Source organism: Apus apus, chromosome 2 (genome assembly GCF_020740795.1).
Source record: "Apus apus isolate bApuApu2 chromosome 2, bApuApu2.pri.cur, whole genome shotgun sequence".
In the NCBI taxonomy this organism is placed as follows: domain Eukaryota; kingdom Metazoa; phylum Chordata; class Aves; order Apodiformes; family Apodidae; genus Apus; species Apus apus.
In genome coordinates, this window is record NC_067283.1 from 19,699,749 (window position 1) to 19,718,779 (window position 19,031).

The 19,031-nt window shown below is 36.0% G+C and overlaps 1 protein-coding gene across 4 annotated transcripts in view; it reads left to right on the plus strand.

Moving 5' to 3' along the window:
* The window catches only part of NEBL (nebulette), a 251,878-nt gene that overhangs the window by 189,097 nt on the left and 43,750 nt on the right, over positions 1–19,031 (plus strand). The window contains exons 8-17 of one of the 4 annotated variants that reach the window (XM_051610331.1): positions 1,940–2,047; positions 3,347–3,451; positions 7,507–7,614; positions 8,587–8,697; positions 11,042–11,152; positions 13,390–13,500; positions 14,060–14,170; positions 14,423–14,533; positions 15,041–15,145; positions 18,265–18,357. The exons of the other annotated variants lie outside the window; for them this stretch is intronic. Coding sequence (XP_051466291.1) covers positions 1,940–2,047; positions 3,347–3,451; positions 7,507–7,614; positions 8,587–8,697; positions 11,042–11,152; positions 13,390–13,500; positions 14,060–14,170; positions 14,423–14,533; positions 15,041–15,145; positions 18,265–18,357 — 1,074 coding nt within the window. The remainder of the gene's footprint in view (positions 1–1,939; positions 2,048–3,346; positions 3,452–7,506; positions 7,615–8,586; positions 8,698–11,041; positions 11,153–13,389; positions 13,501–14,059; positions 14,171–14,422; positions 14,534–15,040; positions 15,146–18,264; positions 18,358–19,031) is intronic. 4 annotated transcript variants of the gene reach the window in all.

Consider the following 19,031-nt stretch of genomic DNA (forward strand, 5'->3'; position numbering starts at 1 on the left):
AGAGTATCAAGGCCCATTTTGTGCATTCGGTTCGTGTGCACTTTGAGGCCAGTTGTTAGCTGGGCAGAAGGCAGCCTGCAGTAGTTGGATATTGAAACTCTTCTGCATGGTGTTGTTATGATGTGAGCTGGTGCCCAAAGGACAATTTTGCTCGCCATGCTGACTTAATCCCTGGTTTTGGAGGCTTTTAAAATAACATCTTCCAACACTGCCTGATTTTTATTAGAAGGTGAGTTTTGGATACACCTTTTAAAAGAGAAATGTCTTCTGATTTATTCCTTCATTGCTCATAGAGAATGTGGATTTGCCTTTGACAAAGGCAGTGTCTTTTTATTCAGATATATGCTTTTGCACTTGATCCAAAGCCAAGGCAAATATCAAACAATATGAACCAGATGAATCTACCAGAAGGCAATAGATATTATTTTCTAACGTTAGTATGAAATATTATGAAGTTCAGCATGTGTCCAGATAAAGTTTCTCTTTAAATGTGACAACGTTTTAGAATTTCCATCCTTTGAAAGATAAACAGAAGTGCTGGAATTGTAATGTAGCTCGATGTACACGATTAGTTCTTGTTTGGGTGCCTTAGTTTTGGTTTCTTCTTATCCTGATTAATGAAATATTGGGCATTGTGGCTAAACATAATGAGGTTGGGTAAGCTAAACCATGTTGAGAGCCTTTTGAGGCAAGGAAAAACTAAAACGGAAAAAGAAAATTCTTCCCACAACTAAAGCTGAGAAAAAAATAATTTTGAAGGAGTTTGTTTGAGGTGGTTTAACCACTTTATCAGACATTCATGTGGGAATAGAGAAAAAAGGAAGAAGGAAGAAACTGCTTATTTATTTAATGCAGAGCATGGTAAATTATAATGGATGTTGCATAGGCTTAGATATCAGGTGTCTAACTAACATTCATGAAAGAAGCATAATTCAGACTGAGCTTTATTCTCCTCTATTCTGTCCAGCTGTTGGAAAGAAGCAAGGCTTGTGTGCAGTCTCCAGATGTTCGATGATCATGCACAAAAAGGGGGGCAAAGGAGAGACATTGACTCTTTGTTTGATTTTATTTATTTATTTCATTTTTCAGATTCTGAATTCAGTTCTTCAGCATATTTTATTACATTTTTGTGATTTATTTACTTTTAATGTCATTCACTCAACATTTGTGTATTGCTCATTTCCTCTTACATGTCTTCTTATTCCCCTCTTTTCTTTTGAACAAGAAGTAAAGAGAGTGAAAGTGGTGGCATACAGTGATTTAATTATGCTGTCCAACACTGTAATGAGCTGGGCATTGTCCCCAAGAAGGGACTGTACTACAGAGTGATTCCTGAACTCTCTTGGGAAATTTCTAGCACAATTAAAAATAGACCCGGGAGCTCTAGTGACAGCCTAGCACAGCATGGGTGACACGTGGACTTGGAGGTGGGAAGATGGCTGAGTGAGAAGTTTGATTCTGACTTCCCACTTTAGAATAGTTGAAAATTTTACAGGTGATTTATTTTGCAAGTTTAATGGTTAATTAATGTTACAGTTTTTAATTTAAAATATTTTTGCTGTTAATTATGAATTGCATGATTCTCAGTAGATTATTGTTGCTAGTCAAACAGTTCTGATTTATTTTATTACTCAGGTGAGTCATATGGTTTTGTTTCTGTTTCCTTTTCATAAATCCTTCAGTAATAGTAATTGTATATGACAATATATATATATATATATTTAATTTATTTAAGTAAAATTCAGATACATAAAAATTACTTTGAAACCAGCACAAGACAGTCATAGGTGTGGCTAAGCTGGGCTTCTTTAAACATCTTCATTGTTTAAAGATTTATGGACAAGAAAATTGTCTTTGATAAGTTCCTTTGTAGTCTGTATTCTCTGTGCCTCTTTTAAGTGCTACATATTAATATTAGATATGTTTGTTCTGTTGGAAGGTGAAATACAAAGAGCAGTTCAATAAGGAAATGAAGAGCCACCAGTACAATCCTCTTGACAGTGCTTCCTTCAAGCAAGCACAGATTGCATCCACCTTGGCAAGTGATGTAAGTGAATTTGCTTTGTATCTTAACATGCATTTACATCCTGAAAAACCTAATGTTTGTTCTCAAGCAGAATTTATTTTTCTATCTTATGAATTACTCTGAGCAGCAGTCTCTGCTATACAGTATGTTTGTATAGCAGGTACAGCATGTTACCCATTTCTTCCTCTGATTCTGACAAAGCTTACTCCAAGGGCCTGCAGAGTTTTTCATAACCATTTGATGAGATTAATCTCACTTAACTTTGTGTGTCAAGAGGTATGACTGCTTACTCTGAGCAGATTGCCTTGTATTTGGTCCTTTTGTTTTTGGGAAATTCTTCTGACCTGTTGTAAATGCTTGTCTTTAGAAGAGCGAAGTGATGGCATGTCTTCAGTGGTTGTAGAAAGGGATTGCCTGAGCAGCTTCCATTTGGATGTCTGTTTTCTAGACTTGGGTTGATCTTCTGAATGGTAATACTAGTTACAGCAGTCACTAAATGCAGCAATGGGTGCCTGCTGCTGGAACCGGATTGGAGAAAACATCTATATTGAGTGATAATGCTGTTGGTATGATATATTTAACAGTGTGTCTAATGCTAAAAATGTAGCAATGTAAAAAGTGAGCTCTTCTTTGAGGCCATGATCCCAAATAGCCAGAGACAAGCCTTCACTGAGAAGTATAAGAGATACCCAAATTGTCTACTGTTGATTTAGAATCTGCCTAAATCAGTGAAGAACATAATACATATGTGGAAGTATGGTTTAAAAGATTTGTCATCCAAGATAGGTAAGGTGACTAGTTTTCTTCCTGTAAAGATGGACATCCAGCTGTCACAAGTATGGAAAATCATGCTATAGGTAAATAGGAAGTTATCTTCTGCTACTTCATTAAGTGATTCTCTTTTGCCTTAAGTGACTATACTGCTTATCTTTGCTGAAAGCAATTTGTATTAACTAAAATATCCAGGAGCGTTTCCCTTTAGCTATTTTTTATACAACTCTTTTATTTGGACAGTTAGTTTAATTCCTGAATTAAGAGAAAAAGAACAAGAATAAAAATTGTTTTAAATGAGTAAACTTGAAGTATTGAAGAAGATACTCTTGATTTAAGTTTTCAGGGCCGGGAGAAAAAATGTAGAATGAATCCTTTATTGATGTTCCTTTTCCTCCAAATAATAGTAAATGACCACCACCTAGTGGCTGGTAGAGATTGTTCAGGCTAGCACTTAATGCTTTCTATTTCTGAAAGGCCAAACTGTAATACTAAGCTGTGAATTATTTTGTTAATCTTTATTCTGCATAACCTGAATTCTCTTTCCAGGTAAATTACAAGAAAGATTTGGAAAACCTACATGATCCAGCCTCTGATCTACCAAACCTGCTATATTTAAACCATGCTTTAAATATCAGCAAAACGCACAGTGATGTAAGTTGCTTTTATAATAATCTGAAAAATATCTGCAGTGAGGAATATAGTACCTACAGTCACTGGGGTACACATACATTTTTGGTACTTGCTTCATGGTCTCATTTATAGTAGACTGTAGTGTAGTAACCGTAGTAGCTGGTGGATGTAGTGAAGGAAAAAAGGCTTTTAGGGAGAGATATTTCAGTTACTGGAACAGCTAATCTACTGGGTAAGAATCACACAAACCTATCTGAGCATTTCTTACATTTCTGAAACCTTCTCTGTTTTTCCCTTTGTTGAAACAAGCTACTTATTTCAGTTTGCCTAAGATCTTACTTACTGCTTTCACCTACAGGTCTCTGTTCAGAGGTAACCATTATGCTAGCTTCATGTTTGGACCTCTGCCACGGACAGCTTCTGGAGTGCTAGCTTCCTGTAGAGCTTCTCTGTCTAAGCCTTTTTTCTCCTGCTAAATGTCTGAGGCTTCCTACACTGGATTGGGTAATAGGCACATACTCCATTCTGCCACTTAACGAGACATGGCCCTTGATGGGGCTGGTGGTTTGACATAGGATGGTGATGGGGGTTGAAATGGGGAGGAAGAGATAGGAACCCCCTGGCCTCTGTGCAGTGCTGAAGCTTCTCACCTGCTCTGAGAGTACCTCTGCTACATGTGTGGTGCTGGCAGGCTGTTAAGCTGCATGTGACATCTTTACTCCAGCAGCCACAGAAAGGCTGCAGCACTGCTTGTGGAAGCTGGGAGTGGTTGGTGCTGGGAGGGAAGGTTGCTCATGGTCAGCAGGAGGTGAGGTCTTCACAGACAAAGGGTTAGCCCTAATGACTAGTAGCATAGTAGGTAATCTTTGGAGTCAATGCCTGCTTATGGAAGCTTATGTCTAAAATAATCAAAATAATCCAGCCTTCCCATCTGTACTTGATTTTTGTTTTGATCTTTGGTGAACTGAAGCTTGCTTTTTGTGTGTCTCACTTCAATATGAGAAGCTGATGCTGACTATCCCCTTTTGTATGGGTAATAAATAAGTTGATAGCTTTCACTTCCTGCATTCTTCATGAGCATTTTGGCCTAATTCTAATTTCCTTCAGTGCAAGGTAAGATTGGCATTCTTTTTGTTGCTTAAATGAACACCCTCAGAGTGAACTTAATTTGTCATCCTCTCTTTAATGAAATAAAAACCTGGGCTTCTCCTTAAGGCTCCTCACTCTTGCAAAATTTATTTCTTTCTGTTGCCTAGGAAGTTTCGATTCATATTGTCCATGCCCTCTTCTGAGGACTCCATAAATACTAAGTCTCTGATTTTTGCATTTGTCCAGATGCTGATGGATATTTTTCTTACTGTGAGCAGGAAGAAGAACGCTCTGTCAGTCCCCAAGGTCTCCACTAAATATTTTTCATCTACAGAAATCCTGTGTTCAAAATCCTTCTCAGATTTGAACTCCTCATCTCATCTCTTTGATTTTAACATGGCTTATTCTTCCCCCTTTTTCTATGCTTTTCCAGTACCTTCTTTGTGTTCTCCTCCCTGCCTCGCCATGTTTTACCTCCTTGCCACAGTCTTCCTGACTGTGCTGTTAAATGATTTCCAAAGACTGATTGCATGGTCTGTGTTTTACCTCTGAATTAGCTTCTTGCTAATTTTCCAATTTTGCTGTTTCCTATTAGTATAACTTTCTCCCTTGAACTTGATGCTTCTCTTAATCTTTTGTATAACACAACTATACCTGCCTCGATGTGATACATCATAACTTAGATAGTGAATTAAACTCATAGAATCATAGAGCCTTTTTGTTTTGAAAAGACCTATGAGATCACCAAGTCCAACTGTTAAGAAAGCACTGCCAAGTCCACTGTAAACTTATATGGTTAGTTGCGTTGGTTTGCTGATTGACTAAAGAGTGTAGAAGTGTGTGTAACTTTATGAAACAGATATAATAGAATACCAATGCAAAGCTGTTACACAAGTGAGTTTCTATGGGAGCAAATTTGAACAGTTAAGAGGAAAGCCTGATGGGCATGTTGGAACACAAATAGTCTGATTTTGTCAGATTGAACTATGCTATTTTCATTATTTCAATGAGGAAAAGACTTTGAAAGGTGTAACAATCCCCTCATGTGGATACATGCTCTCATGTGGGTACTCTTTGGCATGAACTATGGAGACATAAAATAAAAAAAATAGTTGTAGATACAACAGCTAGTTTGTTGTTTACCACATTTAAAATCTCTTCCTGTTATAGAGAAGTTGAGATGCTAATGAACTACAGGCTAACAAAAAAAAAAGAAAAAAGAAAAGGAACTTAGACGTGTTTAATTATATAGAATGGGCTGAATAATTAGGACTTTAGAGACTGAAATTGGTGCCTGTAGTTTAGTGTAGCAAAAGGTTATATGATTTGCCTAACTTGATTTTGTAGAATTTTTTTTTTCTCATTTTGTTCCATTAGTTGAGGAATGGAGTAAAAAAGTATGAAGTCAGTATCTGCAGGTGGAGATAATTTTAATTGGTTTCCACTAGATTTTGTTGTGTGACATTTATATTTTTTTCCACTAGGAGGCAAACCCAGACCATCATATGTGTTCCTTTGCACTTCAAAAGTAAACAATAATGTTTATTTTTAGTGAACATAAACATTTGACTTTTGGATAAGCAGGACAAACATTTTCTCTAGGAACTTACCAGAAGTTTGTTTTTGTTTTTTTTTTTTTTATCATATCCTTTTATAAAATGTCATCACAATATTTTAATTTCAAATGTAATAGTAAAACTCCTGAATTGGGAGACCTAGAATATAGTTTATTTTATGCTGTTTCTCCCCTGGTTATTTTAAGTGGTATTTAAATTGCAAAACCTTTTGTATTTTGTTTGTGAACACATTCTTTAATTTTTTTTCTTTCAGTATAAATATAAGAAATCATTTAAACAAAGCAAGGGCTTCTGTCATTTCACCCTGGATACAGCTGAACAAATCCATCACAAAGAAAATACAGTGCTTCAAAGTCAGTTATACACAATTATAAATACATCTTGCAGAGAGAAAAATGCAGCATTCTAACAGTGATTAAACCAGGCTCAAAATCCCATGACAGCTTGCAGTGATGTACAGCACATATTCCATCAGGATCACCCCATGAGGAGAGAGGAGAGTGTTTTTGCAGGACCTAAACCTAGTGCAGAAGCATGACAAGGACAGAGACTCTTAGCACTTTTCTCAAATTCAGACATCACTGTTTTTGAAGAGACAAATAAATTAAAATTACATTACTCCTATTTTGATTTGTAGCTATTTGCTTTCCTTTATGGCTTGTGTGGAATATTCCATCATACCCCGCAGTGACTGATTGAGGTAAGTAATGTGTTTGCCCCTTTTCATCAAGAGAGTGTGAATGAGTTCAGAAGGCTTCTCCAAACAAAGTGTATTTGCTTTGTGAGTTAGCATAAAGCTATGTGTTGGTGCCTTAACCCTCTGTCCTTCAATGGGATTTTGCTGCTAGCTTTAAGGTCATGGTCATTGCTAGCTGTGAGGGGAATGTTGGTGCAAGACTGGACCCTACCGAGGCAGTAGTTTTCCTTCCCTTTTCCCTCCCACAGGTACAAACAAGAGGGCATTTCAGAGTGGTGCTCCTGAGCCTGAAAGACAGACCTGTGCAGCCTGGCTGTGAAACAGATTTTGTTGTTGTTACAGTAAATGTGTTGTTTAATGGAAATATAACAGGAGATCCTGTTGAAAAGCTGCCAACTGTTCAGACATAGGTCATTCAGCCAAAACAATGCAATTAGTTTAAAGACTTTGATTGATGCTTCTCACTTCTGCTGTCTTCAAAGTTCACCATTTTTAGGTCTGACATTTTGAAGCAAAAGAATAAATGACTCCAGAAAAAAAAATAATTCCTTGTCTAGCTGCCCTATTTCTCTAACAGGTTAAATTCAGGAGGAGTCTTCCAAGCCAAAACCTCCAAGGACCATGGCTAAGACAGGATTTGTCTGTTGCTCTGGCGAGCAATCAGATCTCACATTCTCTCAGCTGTTAACAGCCTTTATTTTCCATTTTCCTAGGTCAAGTACAAGGAGAATTATGAAAAATCTAAAGGCAAATCAATGCTGGAGTTCGTGGATACACCAATGTATCAAGTTTCAAAAGAGGCTCAAAAGATGCAAAGTGAGGTTGGTAAAAATGTGTGCTTGAACTAGCAAAACTTAGATCAACAGAGAATCTAACATCTTTTATTCAGGTTAAGAGAATGTATGAAGAAAATCATAAAAGTTTTATTAATAGAGGATGCAGAAGAATTAGTACTGATTAGTTCTCTTAGCTAGCTCAGTGCTTCCTATACATATGTTTTTTTTTCTAAAAAGACTATTGGTGCAAGCAGTAGACAGAGATTGTATGTAGCATCACTTGATTGAGGAGAAGCTCAAGAGGTCATCTAGATCAGAGATTACAAAGTTTTTAACTTTTGCCTATAATTGCATCTTTAATGAGGAAGGATTCTCAGGTGAAGAAGAGTGAAACTGGAAAGCCCAGATCAACCCTGTGCCTTAACTGAAATGTGCTCCTGCTTGTTCAGCCTGGGGAGCTCAGGAAGGGGAATGACTGTTCCCAGGCTCTGAAACTGCACTGGCTATCCTGTGTCAGGCCATATTTTTCTAACTTTTAATTAAAAACTGCTGATGGTGGAGGTTTCATGATTTCCCAGGCAATTTAGTCTAGTGCTTTACCATCCATCCTGAGAGAGAATTTCCCTGTTTCTCCCTTGCTGCAGTTTGATTCCATTATATTTGCTGTGTGTCACAGAAGACAGATGATTTCATCCTCTGGGTGGAAACTTCTGTGTATTTAAAACCACTACCTTGTGTACCATTTGCTATTTTTTCTCTACTGAGCAAACTATTTCTTTCACAGATCAGATTAAAAATTCTCCTATGGAGAATATCTCCTATGGAGATATACATATGTATTTTTGTCTAAATTGTGTGTGTGTCTTGCATAAATAATTTAGGTAATGAAATAAGTAATAAAGTTGCTTATTAATGTGATAACTAATTTTTGGCATGGCACATGTCCGGGTCTGTTTACAGTAGTATGCTTGGAAATGCACATGCATGTACCAATAATTATTGGGTTTGCTTCAATAGAAAATGTATCGCAAAGATTTTGAAGAAGAGATCAAAGGAAGACCCTCAATGGACTTAGACAAGACCCCAGAGTTCTTGCATATAAAACAAGTCACTAACCTTCTGAAAGAGGTAGATGATTTTTTTGTCTTTCTTTTTATTAAGTTGTAAATGAGCAATGAGGAGCATCACTACAAGCTACTGAGTGGTGAACAACTTAACAGTTAACTTCATAGTTAAATAAAAAAGTGACTTCGTGAGTGAAAATTGGGGCCTGTCATTTTATATTCTGAATAGACCTGTAGTAAGAATTGATGCTTGCTGAATTTCCCTTATGAAAATAAGAAAATTATAAATCTCAGCCCACCTGAACCAGAAAGACAGAGTTAAATGAAAAAATCAGGTAGCTCAACAGAAAATGGATTGTTGGCAGGATGTTCCCTCTGAGGGCCTCAGTTTTGGAATTTGTTCCTCCCCTGGGCTCAAACAGCCTGAATTTGATGACTTTCCAGTCCTGCTGCAAGAGACATCTGTTTGATAGGGTTTTGGAAAAGGCCTGGAGTTTACTTTCCAGATAGATGAAGATATGGAAAGGAGCATTTCTATTGGTGTCCAGATGGCAGTTTTTTTCTTTTGAGTAATTATTTCAGGTTTATCATAGTCTGTTGTGGTTATATGGATGTCGTGAACTTTGTGTAGTCACTTTTAACTAATGGAAATATATATATCTAGCATATAAGATATGGATGAAAATAAGACCAAAATTCCATAAAATAGCTGTGGCATTACATAATCTGCTTTGAGCAAATTTTGTTAGAAAGTGTGTTTTCTGTATGCCCAGTGTTTCTTTAAGATTCGTCCGATGTTCTGCAGTTGTATGTGGCATTATAAATTAAATAACTTTTTTTCCATAATGGAGAATCCTTCTATCTTTAGTCTTTTAATATTTTTATTAAAAACTGCTTTCATGCTAGGTTTTGAGTATTGGTTGTTTCTATAGATTAGGCTTACTATTTGACCAAATTTAGAAGTAAATGTATCAGCAAAGTTCACAGTTATAAATATCAGGGCTGCTAGATATCCTCCATTTACATTTAAGGAGCCAACAGTACCTTGCTTATATTTGTTGTATTAAGAATGGATGTTTTTGCTGCAGCCCAAATGAACAAATTGAGGATGCTAGAATTAAAAACCCTTGAAGCTTTTTCCTTTCCTTGTCCTTTAAGCAACTTATCTCAGTCTATTTCATATGGATCAAGAAGAGGTTTTCTTTTCAGGTATTTCTTTATTATTCTTCCCCTCATAAATAACTTGTTCCTATAAGTGTGACTGTCAGGTAGACAAGTCTCAGGCTAGGTCTACTTTGTGCAGAACCATTCTGCGTGTACGTCTCATGTACGCCTGCTGACTAGTGTCAGCTGTGTTCCAGCTCATTCTGTTGCCTTCCCACTGAAGACAATTCTGCAAGTATTGAACTTTCTTCTCTGGAACTGCATTCACAACTCCCTCAGAAAGGATAGCTGAATTTAATAATTCTAAATCAGTAAAGTCATTCCTTCTTGTTGTAGGACATGCTTGTGATGATAAAGATAAGCTTCTTTAAAAATATCTGGTTTCCTTTTATTTAAATGAAGAGTTTATACAGAGACAAAGGTGCATATTGCTGCTTATGAAATTTAATATCTGATTAAGAGCACGAATCCATGAAGAAGATTTTCTTCAATTTTTTCCTAGTTTCTTTGCTTAAAAAAGCCTAACCCCAACCTGGAGATGGGAAAAGTGATTAAAAATCCTTTCAAAACTTAAATGACTTGATCTTCAGTAGTTTTACATCAGCTCTTTAGGAATTGTGAAGAGGAAAAGAACCAAATGTCCATGGGCAGTTTCTAGTGTGCTTTTAATTTTATACTGAACCTTTCAGTACTCAGGAGGCTGCATATTGCTAAAAGTTGATAGATCATATCAGTGCAGTGTCTGAGGGGCACAGAAGTGATATGATAGGAATATTGCTTCTACATTATAATTTATCAAGCAGTCATTTTAACAGGTTCAGGGCATCCATCCTAATTGTAATGCCATTTAGTGGAACAGAGGTAAAAACTGCAGCACAGCATGTGTTGGTCTGTGAAAGTGAATGCTACTGCAGTTAAAATGTCTGTAGAGAGGCAGCTGAGGCTCCTAAACAATGCACTAGTACTGTATAGGAGAGGACTATTTTTTAAGAGTGCAACAGGAAGATACATGACTACATTAAAGCCTTTCAGTTTTTTCAACATTGTACCTTTTGATTTCATAATTTCCAATTCTATTTTAACTCTGAAATCTGTACTTCAGCTAATTCATATTTCATAGAAATTTCAAAGATGCCCTTCAGACATTTAATAATTGACATTTCTTTTCAGGATCTTGTGAACAATATTAAGTGAAGAAACCTGTCTCTCTCTTTTCTTTTTTTTTTTTTTTTTTTAATCCTTAGAAAGAGTATAGGAAAGATTTGGAAGAAGGGATGAAAGGAAAAGGAATGACAGTGTTTGAAGATACACCAGATTTGATTAGAGTGAAAAATGCAGCTCAGATACTAAATGAGGTATGTTGTGCCAGACAAGATTATTGATGTCACAGGAAGTTTATTCTTTATGTTGTACTTGACTGAAAATATTCCAATTTTTTTTTTTTTTACATAATCCACAATCACCTATGTAAGTATTGAAACTAAGTCTTTTTCCGTTTTCTTTAAGAATGTAGAAAAGCTCTGGGAAAAAGAAGTAACATGTGACAAATACTTCAGATTTTCAGGCAATTAAAAGGTTGATGGAAATTGTAAGTAGGGTGAATAGAAACAGCATTTAAAACTGGATTAATTTTTCCATCTATTTATTTGTTCAGCTAGTATAATTAATACTGTCATGGAAAAAAAAATTGATGGTAAATGGCTTTTTAAAGAAAAGTTCAATGAAATAATTTTTAGTGGTGTTTTTTTTTTTTAATCATGTACCTGCTAAGTTAAAATAAATAAATATTGGTAATGACTGCCAGGCATCTTGGGAAGATCTTGTATACAAACTATTCTAATTGAGAAAACCGTTTTTGAAAGTAGAGTTGCTCATGAAGAAATGGATCTTCTTGAGCTTCTGTTTCATCTGCTGCAAATAAACAGGACCCTTTCAGAATATAGTTTTAGGACTGAACTTTAATATTAAGTGTATTGGTCTGAGTTGCTCTGGAGGTTACGTGGAAGCATGTAAGTGTGTGATCTACTCCATTGTGAAGGGCTGGGAGTGGAAGACTCCCTGATCTATGTATTTTCTCTTGAAGACGACCCTGAGGAGGCAAACCTGTGTGCTCAGCGGAGCTGCAAGCTCCAAAGCTGTTGCAGCTGCAGCTCCTGTGAATGAGCTCACACAGGCTGCTTGGGAAGCAGCAGTAGGGTTGGAGAGTTTGGGGAAGAAAGAGGGAAGGCAAAGCTTGTGCTGCACTTCACATCTTTGGGAAATCATTCTTTCAGAGCAATACATATATATATTTATATATGTATGTATTTTATATTAATTTAATATGTGTGGTTGCTTGCACACATATAAATACATAACCATAAGAACCAGAGGTTAAGCCATGCATAGAGCCAATATGAAAACTGTGAAGATGTGCAAAAATATACAGCAGTAACTCCCAGGATTATCTTTTTCTTGGTGTTTTACACAATGTAAAGCTGGGAGGAAATACCTGCTTCTCTGCCTTTAGCAGAGATATGAAGTGAGGGATGATATCTTCAAATAGGTTAGCTCGCACTTTTTGCAAAAAACTGTGGTTTGTGAAGTGGAGAGTTGTTTTATCACGTTTATTTCCACATCAGAGTGAGTCAGAGATGGAAGACTGAAGGCCTTTTTGGTCTTGTTTTTGTAACTGGTCAGACCATTGCATTGAGTAGAAGGGTGTTTTCCTTCTTTTTTCTAACTAATTTATAAACTAAAAAAGAGTTAACAAACAAGAAAAGAAGTAATTTGCTAATTATATTAATGTATTTTGAAAAAAATTCCTGTTTTCCACAGGCAGAGCTAAACTAGAACAGAAAAAGACTGATTACTACTATAGTAGCAGAAACAGTAGTGCTTTATAATATTTTTATTTTACTTGTATGCAATTTTAGTTGGATACAAATATTGTATACCATATTTCAGTATTATATTTTAATATAATTTGCTGATGAACAAGAAATATATCTTTGCTTGGGTAAGATGAAATATCAATTTTATTTCCTTGTTATTGGTTATTTATAATTTATGTTGAGAGGAAAAAGCAGCAATTATGGATGAGTATTGCCACTTGCCTAATGGCTGTGCTTTAGGAATACCTATAATATGAATAAATTGCTACTTCCTGTTCTGAAAGTTCAGTGGAAAGAATTCTGTATAGTATTAAATTTCTAACATGTAGCCATTTAATAAATAAAATATTTTCTTAAAAGTAAAATCTGTTTGAATTTGGCTGGCACCAAGCACCAGTTTATTGCACTATGTTCTGCAGAGCTAAACTTCCCCTTTTACTTTAAAGGATAATTGTAGCAAGCTGTATGGACTCATTTCCCTGCACCCTCTGCCAAATTAAAAATTCAGTGATAAAGTTTTATGCATTCAGTGAACATCTCCTTAAGCTTTTCTTCTGTAATTTATTATGTGTTTTCCTGACAAAAACTTGGCAAGACTTGAGGGTTGTGACTCTTGAGATTTTTGATTGACTCTAGATCGTAAGTTAGATCTCTTGTGCAAATATCAACCCCTGACTCTGGCTATTGTGAACATAACACATGAAGTTTTATCTTCACAGAAACAATACAAGAAAGACCTGGAAACTGAAATTAAAGGGAAGGGCATGGAAGTTGGTCCAGATACTCCTGAGATAAAACGAGCCAAGAAAGCTTCTGAAATTGCAAGCATGGTCAGTACTAGATGTTGTGCAAGCTTTCCCTTTGACAGAACGCAACAAATGATTGTTGTGAAGGATTCCAGGTAGTGACCAACCTAGGCAGTAGGAATACCACAGATTTCACTAAATACCTAATCCGTTTAACTGCATTGAGTCTGGAAGTTGCATGATCAGCATACGGGGAAAAGCTGAGTTCCCAGAACTTCAACTTTTCTGTCAACTTTTGCAGGTGGTGCCTGCTCCTCATGAACAAGGCCTGGACTGGGCTGTGTTCAGTAGGTGTGGGCCCTACTGCTTTTAGGTCTCATCTACGTATATCTGTGATTGCAGCTGCCAAAACTACAAAGACAGGTGCATGTGAAAGGCTACATCACATTTGAAATAAGCAGTCTTGTTAAAAGAATTTTTTAAGTAGTCAGCAGCTGCAGAACTTGTGTCTTGTAGATAGATCCTACAAACTAATGCTGTTCCATCAAATGTTATTTGGTGTTTTGGTGGAATTGCAGATGAAAGCAAGAACAATTTAAGAATTTGTCTGTCAGATATATTTTTCCAATGTTGTTCATTTCAGAAAGAATACAAGAAAGACTTGGAGAATGAAATTAAAGGAAAGGGAATGGAAGTGGGCATAGATACGCTTGATATACAACGAGCTAAAAAAGCTTCTGAAATTGTAAGCCAGGTAAGTACAGAATGAATCTCCTTAATTACTTTGGAAGTAAAACACAGTGAGATGTTAAAAACATAAAATCTTCCTGAATGTATCTGGGCTACAAGGAATTAACTCTGCACAATAAAAAAAAGAAAATAAAGAAACTGAAGTGTTTTTTTTTTTTTAAATCTGGCCAGTGCTATCAGAATAGCTTTGAAGACAGCATGTACAAATAACTGTAGAATTAGTTACAGTTGGGTTTTTTGCTTCTTTTTTCTTCAGAAAAAATATAAAAAGGATCTGAAGACTGAAATTATAGGAAAAGGGATGCAAGTTGGCCCATATACTCCTGAAATACAACGGGTTAAAAGGGCTTCAGAAATGGCAAGCCAGGTAGGCATAGTAAAAAGGCCAAATGTTTTAGTTCTGTGTAACGAGTGCTTGACATGCATTGCTCAAAATACTTATTCTCTAGCTCTGTAGAGACTTTCATATCCATATTAAATTAATTTTCATGCAGAAAAAACTTTTACTGTCTGATTATTATTTGTATTTAGGTCTGTCATGCCATCTAAATTGAATTTGTTTACATCTACTTGCAGGTATTTTTACATTACCTAATGAGAAAGATGTATCTATCCTGACAATGAAGGGAAAATATACATGAGAATATAAGTTTTATATATATATACACACATATATATAAAATTGCATGTTCAGTGTGGCACACGATGTCAGGTTTCCCACACAGACTATGGTAACCAGGTAATGGAGGAGAGAGGTTGAAATAAATACTGTTAAGGGACACCAAGACTTATCAACAATAAGCATATTTTATTGCAGTTTGGATATTCTGAGTCCAACAAAGCAGGAAATAGAAATTTTGAACTTGTTTTTCAGAAAATGTACAAAGCTGAAGCAGAGAAAATGCTTGGTAACTATTCTACTGTCCCAGATACTCCAGAGATGGAGAGGATAAAAAGTACTCAGAAAAACATCAGTTCAGTGAGTAATAGTGCTTCTCTCTTTGCTTTCAACTTCTCAGATATTTTTCAGTTTAAATAGGCTCTCTTATGCTGCAACGTGAAATAGGGAACTTATGAGTAAGTGTCCTTTGAGCCATTTGCATAATTTTCCTGGCAAGAGGTGTATCACTCATTTATTTAATTAAAAAAATACCCCGCTTTTCTAGGAGTGAGAGTGTTATTTTGAATTGCTAAACCACTTATACCACCTTGCCAAACCACAGTTATTTTCAAATGAAGGGTTTTTTTTCCCTCTTTTTCCATCAAGCCCCAGGAAGTACTTTATTTAAAATGACAAAATAGTCTAAGGCTTGTTACTGTGCATATAAGATTTTCTATCTGTTTCCCATCATATGTAGAAAACATCAAGATTTGGGTATAAGAGTAGAACAGATCAGGTTTCATAAGTATATATGTCTAATGATTTTATGTTATTCTGGATATATTTTTTAATTTTATGCCAGATTTAAATTTCAGTTTATCCTAAGTATAAATTATGAGTTTAGACTTCTAAAATTGCCCAGTTTGTGGTGCATTCAGTTCCATTTCCTTTTTGGGCCCATTAATTCTGCTGTTCGTAATTCTAGTGTTGCTTGTAATGTAACAGAGAAGAGTGGAGAAGGAGTCAATATTGCCCCTGAAACCAAATGCTGTCCAGTTAGTGTCTGGTTTTTTATGACATATTAAGTAATACTAATAAAGCCAATGATTTGGGAAAAAGTTATGTAAGTCACCAAAATATTTTAGTATTATCTAATACAGATGTTGTCCTTTTACTTAGAGATATTCTCAGCTTCTCTCCATCTTTGCACAAGGTCAATTAGTTTTCCTCCAAGGTGTTTTCCTGCAGCTGGCCCCTACCTGCAGCTGGCTCCTGTCACCGTGGCTTCACTGGACAAGTAAGAGCCTGAAGGAAGAGGAGAAAAGCCTCAGGCTGCTTTAGGCAGTGATCTTTCCTGTAATGTCTTTCAGCCATTACCTGCTCCTTCCTTCAGATGAGAGCAGCTGAAAGCTACATCTTACTAATAGGAGATGTTGACAGGCCCACTGGCCCCAATTTTTTTTTACTTATAATCTTTTGGTTTTGAAAGGTGCTGTGCTGCAATATGTGAGGGTGATTATCACCACATCTCATGTCACTGGCATCCTAACATGCCAAAGCTCTGCTGATCTGCTTTCCTCCCTGCTTTAAACTTTGATAGCTTCTGATGAAGTCCTCAAATAGGTCAGCGGGTCTGGCAGTGAAGACTATCTAACAGTTAGATACCAGGCACATAACAACCTTCCACTTACTTAATTAAGCCTTGACAAGCCTCTGATGCATCTGAACCCCTTGAAGCCCTGTAGGCCAATCTGAGTTTTCAGTGCCAAGGCTGACAATTATCCTCTTTGTTAGTGTACTAGAGAATATGAAACAGAAATATTTTGTCTTTGAGGTGATTTGTGTTGGCTTTATTTTGTGATCATAATTTTTCTGCTTCTGAAATGGATCCTGCAAGTGTAGGAAAGCAGTTTATAACTGTGATTGAATTATAATTCTTTTTCATTGTCTACATTTTAGCCTTTCAGTCTTCTGTGTAATTATAAAAGTAAGTCACTTTTTGCTAAGTTAAAATACAGCTGGGAGCAGCCCCAATATAAAAAAAAAAAAAAAAATTACCCCCAATAGGCTTCTGATTTTTTGATTTCTTCTCAAATATTTTCCTGCCTTAAGGAACAAAAAAAGTGGCCAGCTCTGCAGATAAGATCAGTGCTGCTTTTAGCTCCCAAGCTCATTTGGCAGATGATTTACTATAGAATATTTACTGCACAGTCATCTCTTTCATAGAAAAATTCCCAGCTCCAACTTTTTTTACCACTCCCTCCTTGGTAGAGGAGAAGAGTATATTTTAGTTCAGTCCACTGTGTAAATCTTTTTACGTTGTACTGACATGTTGATGCAGAAGAATTTTCAAGTTCTTACTCATGAACTATCTCTGTTCTTACATGGTAAGACAAAACTCTTTAAGTTGTTAAAAGTTTTATGAATATTTAAAAAGTGAGTTGTGGACATTCTCCTCTAGAATATTTGGCAATACTGGTCACACTAGGTTACAGACAACTTCAAGGAAGTAGGAGAAATGCATCAAGAATTACATTTTATTGGTTGAGGTTTATTGATAGGAAAAAAATTTAAATCAGTCTTGGTTTAAGAGTGGTTTAAGAAATGGTAAGGATTTATTTTACAAGCTCCAGAATCAGACTTGGTTTTACACTGCCAGCCTGGAAATACTTACTGGAATGGCAACAGCTGTGACATCTAATACTGAAATTCAAATGAAAGATTGTTAGGAGTCTTGGAGCGTGAACTGGTGCTCCGTGGTTATTTAAATTGTAGCCACGTTTGGAATTTGTAGAGCAGTTATTTGCCTCTCTCTTTCAGTAACTTTGAATGACTTTTTCTACTGATGAGCTTTGTGTTTTATCCTTTACTGAAACAATTGAAATAGAGGAGAATTACATCAACAGCATGTGTATCTTTTCGGAAGTGAGATTTGCTCTTAGATGCAGTCCCCAGCTTTCTGGCTTAAACTCAGAAATTGAAATGTTGCATGACTTGGATTGTAACTTTTGTCTGTTCTGGTTATTTTGTAATGAATATGTCAATTTTCTAGTTTGTTAAATTAGAAGTAATAATATCTGTTAAGTTCTCAGAGTATTTTCAGATCTGAAGATTAAAAAACCCATTTAAATCTTGTATGTACATGCACTTTCAATTACATTTGAATGAGTGAGATTACTCAAACATAAAATTGCATTTGTAAACATTTATAGATTATAATATAAATTTTAATATTTCCAAATTTAAAACTATTATTACAAATACTTACAATTTTTTGAAATCAGTCTGAAGGATGATAATAGATGATCTGTGTTACAGTTGAAAACAAACAATGTTATTATAGTTATTGATAATTGGCCTGATTTATGAAGAATTAAAATGTTTTCTTTCTTCACAAGATTTATAGTCAGACCAATTTGGTACTTGGAAAATTGCCCAACCCTTTTATGAGAGCTTGTACTTGCATTGCTAACAGTCTCATAATTACTTTTATGAAGGTGTTTTATAAGAAAGAAGTAGGAGCTGGCACGGCTGTAAAAGAGACTCCAGAGACTGAAAGAGTAAAGAAAAATCAACAGAATATTAGTTCGGTAAGTGTTTTTTACATTGATTATTCTTATGTGAGTAAAAGGTGATAATATTTTTTCCCCATCTTGTTTACTAAAAATTCTATGTTTTCATATCACACATCTCATTCAAATACTGCTCCACTGGATTTTGGGTATAGCATCCAATTTTAGTTGAGTTAGAGCTCTGTAGCTCTGTGTCTAAAGTTAGAGTTTCCATTTGAAGCATAATCAAAAGTAAGAAAAGCTTTGAACTAAATATTTGAGGAGAGAGATTCATTTTTCAAGAGTGAAAAACATGATGTATATCCTGATGCTAAAGACTGAACAGCAGTTATAATTTGCAATTTAGAAAAATATAATATTACAAAAAATATAGAGGTTGGTACCATATGCACTGCAAGAAGAGTGAGGGTTGTGAGACACTAGTACAGGTTGCCCAGGGGGCTTGGGGATGCCCCTTTCCTGGAAATGTTCAAGGCCAGGTTGGATGGGGCTTTGAGCAACCTGCTCTAATGGAAGGTGTCCCTGGCCATGGCAGGGGAGCTGGAACTGTATGAACTTTAATGTCCCTTGCAACCCAAAACATTCTCTTGAGTCTGTGAATCTAAGAGGAAAATGAATGTCCAGGCCTGAGCTATGTGAAAAAGTGGAGAGTTTGTGGCTCTATACACGCTGATGACAAGTTGATCTGTGGA